Source organism: Carassius auratus, unplaced genomic scaffold (assembly GCF_003368295.1).
Source record: "Carassius auratus strain Wakin unplaced genomic scaffold, ASM336829v1 scaf_tig00028492, whole genome shotgun sequence".
Taxonomy (NCBI): domain Eukaryota; kingdom Metazoa; phylum Chordata; class Actinopteri; order Cypriniformes; family Cyprinidae; genus Carassius; species Carassius auratus.
In genome coordinates, this window is record NW_020525696.1 from 14,421 (window position 1) to 21,190 (window position 6,770).

General features: G+C 36.5%; 1 protein-coding gene across 1 annotated transcript; it reads right to left on the reverse strand.

The window, feature by feature from the left end:
* Positions 1 to 1,996: 1,996 nt before the first annotated feature.
* Positions 1,997 to 6,770, reverse strand: LOC113079532 (mimecan-like). Its single transcript, XM_026251766.1, has 6 exons — positions 6,301 to 6,770; positions 3,942 to 4,008; positions 3,574 to 3,738; positions 2,684 to 2,886; positions 2,425 to 2,517; positions 1,997 to 2,337 (listed from the first exon to the last, which is right to left on the reverse strand). The coding sequence occupies exons 1-6, from the start codon at positions 6,451 to 6,453 to the stop codon at positions 2,167 to 2,169; spliced, it is 852 nt and encodes a 283-aa protein (XP_026107551.1). The 5' UTR covers positions 6,454 to 6,770; the 3' UTR covers positions 1,997 to 2,166.

The following is a 6,770-nucleotide window of genomic DNA, read 5'->3' on the forward strand; positions in this document are numbered from 1 at the left end:
CAGATGGTTGATTAATGTTTGTATACTTTCAGCTCACCCAAATTCAAAAAATTTAAGGCGTACATTAATTGTCTGGTGTTTAGATGTACTCAGGGAGCCTTTTCTCCCACTCTTGCCATTAAGCTGCTGTCTTTTACTCTTGGAGTAGATCCATTTAGTTTTGAGAGACTTACCATTTTTCCATCGCTCATTACAACACTGGCCTTTCACAGACAAGACTCGAGAGTCATGGAAAGTTGTGTGCTGTGCCACTGTTTCTGGGCCCCTAGTAAATCTATGGAAAAACTCACAATGTCTCGTAACGTCAGCCTGTGAAGGGGATTAAACGCAAATACACAGTTTATCCTTCTTTATTTTATGCTGAATTTTATATTAAGGAGGGCATTTCCCTGTCATGTTTTTCATCAAATAGTCAAATATGACAGTCTCTAATTAGAATGTATCATTTACCAAAGTGAGCAAAACCATGATGGGTTCTCAGGGGTATTAATATACCAACTGTTTTGTTTGCAGAGTGGAGGACACAAAAGATCTTCTCTTGTTCTTCAGAACTTTGAGAATTTTCTCTGAGGGATGTGAGGAGAGGTGTCAAACTTTTCAGCACTTTTAGGTAACCAGCAATAGAAGCAGGGAATAAGGTCCTCAACCAACTATGTATGGGCACAATTCTGCATCCGAAGTGATTGATCATGAAAGTAATTGTGACTTTTATCAAACTCCAGTGGCTGCTACACACAAACTTACCAAAATGGGGACTCTAGGGACTTAAATTTCTCTGACTGGTTGTGGCGCCATTTGTTCAGTTGTTTGCGGCGTAGTATTCAGACTTTTGTTGCTGTTTATAAAGTTTATATTCAATTGAAACATTTTGAGTAATGCTATTTTGGCTTTTTTTATGCTATATCACAAATTCACATTCAATAGACAATCATGTCAAGGGATAGATTGTTTGTAAGTTTATATTTCTTGTTATTTATCAGTACAGTGTGTCTCTTTTTTATATTTGCACAATTATTTAGCCAGTGTTATTGTGATAATGTAGCAGTGATGTGTTTGTATTTGTACAAATGCAGTCAGTTCCCCACCAACTGCCTCAAGGTAAACATTATCATAGAGATTGCATGCAAAATATACCAATATAACCAGATTCTACCTGGGATAACAAGGTTTTCCATTTTTAATTTGTAAGATTTTTATTCATATTTCCCCCTAATATGCACATATTATAAGACTTTCATAAATATGAGAAAGATTGCTGAATGCAAGATTGGGAACAAATTCCATGACTCGATGGCAGTGAAGTTTGGGAATGAAGCCTTCGAGTCAGTATGAAAAACATTCCATTATTTGCTTGGACCATTGTGCTGTAATGGCTGCCAATTTGGCCGGTTAAATGGAACAATATTACCCCACTTTTTCCAGAACTTTCTGCATGCACAATCTTTGGGTTTGATTGGTTTGCAATTTTGCAGACAGTTGTTCTGGTCTTTAACTGCTGTCTGACATAGCTGTTATAAAAGATAAAAGCAAACCAGTCACAAGGTTTTAGAAAAAAAAAGTGTATTTGAACAACTAAAGTGAACATTACACGTTGAGTTCATACAATGTTTTTACTGTACAGTCTATTCATGTTTAATTCACACATAGGTAGTAATTACAAATTTAGCATATAAATAATATTCAGGATTTTAAAGTAAAAGTCAGCTGGGAAAGAACAGTGACTCAGAACTTGGAATGAGTTCCTCGCCCTCTATTTCACTTAACAGGCATCTTAATTTCAGCCAAAGTAAGACATTTTAACAGTACTAGAAAGTGTGAGAAATTCACAGAGTTCTGAGGAACACTAGAAGCTTGACTGCAGCTTTTCATGATCTCACATTTTACTAAGCAGTAGCCCCCAGTGGTTATTTACAATGGATATAAAGTTGTTCTTTCAAAGACTTGTGGTTTAGGTTCATCTACAAAGTCAATATCAAAAGAAAATCTAAATTGTTTGGGCAGCTGTTACATAATTAGATATATAATACAGATTCTCATGGTATTAACTTTTTGTACACTCGTCTGTGCTCAGGCACCAGGAGATTGAATGACTTTTGCTTCTCGGTTTTAGCCATCATCATTGGCCATCCGAAGACTTCTCACTGCGGACTACCTTCCATTTGGTTTTCATTGGTATCGCCCAATTGGCAGAGACTGCAGGCATATGAAACTGGTGGGGTACTGGCCAAGGATGACGGGATTTCCATCCATACGGATCTCGTTCATGTTGGGGCGGATGTAGTACGTGTCGTTACTTTTGCAGAAGGTGTCCGGGGTCACGCTTGAAATGTTATTGTTCTGAAAACACAGCGGTAGAGACGTTTAGACTCTTTCAAGACATTGTGGATTGTGTAATAATCTTTGTATGATTTTCAACTTTCTAACCTGAACGTGAAGTGTGCGGACAGTCTCTGGAATGAGAGGAACGGCCTCCAGTTCATTATGAGCAAGATACAGATGTGCCAGTTTGCTTAATTTCTGGAAGCAAAGAAGTTCAGAATTCTAAGTCAAAATTTTAAGAGCAACAGGGTTTTGGCAAAAAGACTAGAAATGAAGGCCTTTAAAAAGTCACTTCAGAATGTTTAAGACCAAAAACAAAAGGTTGTGGGTTGGCTAGTAGTGTTTTCAAACATTGGCTCTTTACCTTGAAAGCGTTTGACTTGATTCCTTTGGTCCTCAGTTTGTTGTGATTAGCATTGAAGGAGACTAATTTGGCCGGAAGCATTGGTAACTTGACCAGCTGGTTTTCGGCTAGCGAGAGCTCCTCTAGCATGGTAAGCTTAGCAAATGCACCATCTTCAATCTCAGAAATGATGTTTCCAGTGAAGTCGATTCTCTTCAGAGTCACTACAGTAGATGAATGGAAATGGTCAGAAGAGCATTTCATTTATAATGTGAAGGTTAAGCAAAGTATATTTTAAACAACTGGACAGTTTGGCTCAGAAATTACAAAATTTTACAAAGTTTGTGTGTTTTATTAGCGTCAAGTGTGCATATCATATAGATATATATATTCAACAAATTATAATATACATTTTGGCAGTAGAGGACTACACTTCTGTTTCTTAGTTATAGTGGTTTTCTGTTCGTTTTGGTTTATAAGATAATATTATAGTGTTTTGAAAGCCTTTGATGCATGGGACCCTTGAAAGCTCTTACTTGTCCCTCTAGCTAACTTTGTCGTACCCATGATGCACTGCTGCAAACAGATTAGTATAGCACATGTGCATGTTTTAGTCAACACGCATATTGTAAAGGATGTTGTGGTTCAGATTTGTTATCAATGTCTGTATGCAACGGAAGAGCTCACAATCTCATGCGACCACATTGCGGTTTGTATACCATGTCCCTTAACATTTGGAAATCTTTTGGGTGAAAAGGATTCTGGGTTGTTTCTGAAAAGAAGCAGCTGTTTGCCTCCTGCTCTCCTCCGGGGTAATCCCTTATCCTGTCCACAAGAATTGTATTTGTTCCCCCAACAGAAAAGGGCGGTCAACAGGAATGCCAGAGCAAGTCAAGTCAGGAAGAACTCACCGATATCTCCGAAATCTTTGGCTGTTATCTTTTTTATCTTGTTGTACCGAGCGTAGAGGTAGTTTGTCTCCTTTGGCAGAGTAGGCACCGATGTCATATCTGGGTCGACCTCCTCGCAGTAGACAGATCCAGTTAGACACACACATAGTAGACAAGTTGGAAGGTCTGGAACATGTACAAGATTTTATTCATAATGGGGAAGTTAATGAAACTAGGTGGATAGGCAAACACATGTTGCTTCTTTTCTTTACCACTTCCCACTCACTCAATGAACAAATAAAGCCTCTTGTGAGCAACATGTGGTTTTTTAAAAAGAGCCCATCACTCATTCCTTTCCGACATTTGACCAGGCGTCAGTTGTTCATTACCTGAAGGGTCTCCTCCAGGCGGCAATGGGGTAGAGTCATCAGGGGTGTCGGCAGGCAGAAGGGCTCTCTGTAAAATGGCTTCATTAGTTGGTACATTTGGTTTTTTGACAAGAATAATACATTCAGGTAGAACATCTGCTTCCTAGCCTTTGAATTAGTAATTTAAGACAAAAAGTTTGCTCAAAGATAAATATTCTGCTGTAATGTTGTTTCAAACATATGGAAGTCCATTTCCTCCACTGAATAAAAAATAAATTAGGTAAGTGTGGCTTTTTATCTTACAGTTCTGCCTTTTTTCTCGCATTTGTATATCAGATATCAGTTTATATCTCCCAATTCTGACTTTTTCTGGAAATTGTAAGTTTAAATCTTGCATTTTTGATAAAAAGATTCAGAATTGCGAGATTTAAACTTACAGTTCTGAGAAAAAGTCAGAATTGTGTGATATAAACGCGCAATTATGAGAAATAAAGTCAGAATCGCAAGTCTTTTTCCCCCTCAGAATTGGACTTTATATCTCATAAATCTTGTATCTCGTAAATCTTATATCTCACAATTTGGAGAAGAAATCTGAATTGCAAGAAAAAAATCTGACCTTTGAAATAAAAAGTTGCAATTACCTTTTTTTGTATTAAAAAAAATATATAATTAATTCAGTATGCAAACCTGTATATGGAATTAACCACAAAATAAAAGAGGTTTTTCTGACTTTTTTCTCGCAGTGGCATGTTTATATCTTATAATTCTGACTTTGTTCCTTACAGTTCTGATGACATTTCTCAAAATTGTGAGATATAAAGTCCAAATAGACCAAGCTGAAAAAAAGACTATTTTTTCACAAGCATAGAGAGATATAAAAACTCAACATTTTGAGAAAAAATTAGAATTGTGTTCTAAATTTAGAGTTTATATCACACAATTCTGACGTTAGAACTCGTAATTCTGAAGAAAAGTCACGAAAAGTCTGAATTGTGAGATAGAAAGTCACAATTACCTTTTTATTTTTTATTTTTATTCAGTAGCGGAAATGCTTCCATACCTGTATGACTTTCTTCTGTAGAAATTCTCATGGAAGGAGAAAGTCCTGTGTATCCAGATACAATAAAGGATAGCCTAACTGAAGTCATCAAGTTTCATAAGACCATAAAAGTTTAAAAAGAGTGACTAGAGAGCTTTTTAAGTCTTTTTAAGCCATTTTGAGAACTTTACATGAAAAAATACATTTATCTTATTCATTGACAACACTCCCCTCCAGGGAACTGTTTTTTTTGAGTAATGACTTTAATTTGTATCTTTTCATCAGGAGATGTGCAATAAAGCACATGAGTGTTAAGGGAAATATTTATGGCACTTTAGGCATATTTGTTTGCATGCTTTTTAAAGATTGGAAGCTTTAAAAACATATTTTGTGTTTCATGGACGAAAGAAACTCATGACATGATGGTGAGAAAATGATGACTTATTTTTTGAGTAAAACTACTCCTTTTACATCCTGTTCATGAATAACTGTTATCTCTTTTGGCATGTTGGGACGAGCATCTGTTTGGACCTGTGTGTCTTCAGGCGTCTGTTAAATCACCCTGACAGTGTCTGACCCCATGAGTTAGCGTGAAGCTGTGGGTGGGAGAATTTGAGCCTGAGGGAACTCCTCCAGAACAGATCGCTGACTAATCAGAGCCTCCACACAGTGCCGGGCAGCTGTTGGGTTTTGTTTATTTGAAGGAAACTGTGTGGTTTCAAACCTGTCAGTGTACGGAAATAATCTGGTTTTATGGTGGAAATGTAACTTATGTAGATCTGTAAATGTGCGGTATAATTTAGTTAAGCTAAAGCAAATACATTTTAAAAGTAACAGTTTACTGGAAATTTGAATATACATGTAGTTTTGAATCATTAGTTACATTGAACAGTATAATATATATATATATATATATATATATATATATATATATATATATATATATATATATATATATAAATCAGTTGCAACGCCATAAATAATCTTAGTACTAAATATTTAGTGACATGTTTGTTTGTTAATTGGTTAGTTTTTATAGTATATATTATATTATTTGTTTTTGGTATATATATATATATTTTTTTTTTTGTTGTTGTTGTAAATATACATTTTACATATTGCATTAGATTTAATGTGTCATATGTGGTTTAGCTGAATGATGAAATGGGTAAAAGTTCAGTTAAGCTTAATGGAAATGAAATCAAATTAACAAACTTTTTTAAAACAGCATATATAAATTGGAAAAGCAGTAGACAAAAACAAACCCATTTCTAAATAATCAGTTCTGTCAGCCCCTGTGTAAAATAACAATTAACCATGGAATAAAAATACAACATTTACCTTATTCCTCTGTGCCCTCACATCGGTTTCCTCAGTAAGTGCTACATCCTGCAGTCTGTGATGCCTGTGAGTGTGATAGTGTGCACCAGATGCTGAGAGCACCCAGGATGCAAATATGACTGCTGATACGAGCATTCGCTGCCTCGTCCCCATTGTATCTAAAGACTCTGGATGTGTTCTGCCACGTTAAAGAGCAGAAGCGCAGTGCAGGCAGTGGTTGGCTATTTTCTTGGTGCCTGTGAGTAAAATGTGATCTGTCAAATCAGGATTTTAAGCCCCACCACAGGCTGCCAGAGGAGATCCTTAAGTGGGAGTTTATGGAACAGACCTTAACCCTTCGCATTCCCATCTGAGCTGATCAGACCACTGTGTTGCCTGCAGGGTTTGGCCATGTTTGTGGTCCACTGGGGAAAAAAACAGTTCGTAAAACAGAGCAGAAGGCAATGAAAAGGACTGTTAGTTTTGCTTTG

Bases quoted from the DNA above. Each gene is read 5' to 3' on its own strand.
- LOC113079532 (XM_026251766.1), bottom strand. From the start codon at position 6,453: ATGGGGACGAGGCAGCGAATGCTCGTATCAGCAGTCATATTTGCATCC. The intron at 2,887-3,573 runs GTGAGTTCTTCC...CATCTACTGTAG, and splicing joins CAAAGATTTCGGAGATATCG to TGACTCTGAAGAGAATCGAC. The intron at 2,338-2,424 runs GTTAGAAAGTTG...CTGTGTTTTCAG, and splicing joins TCCGCACACTTCACGTTCAG to AACAATAACATTTCAAGCGT.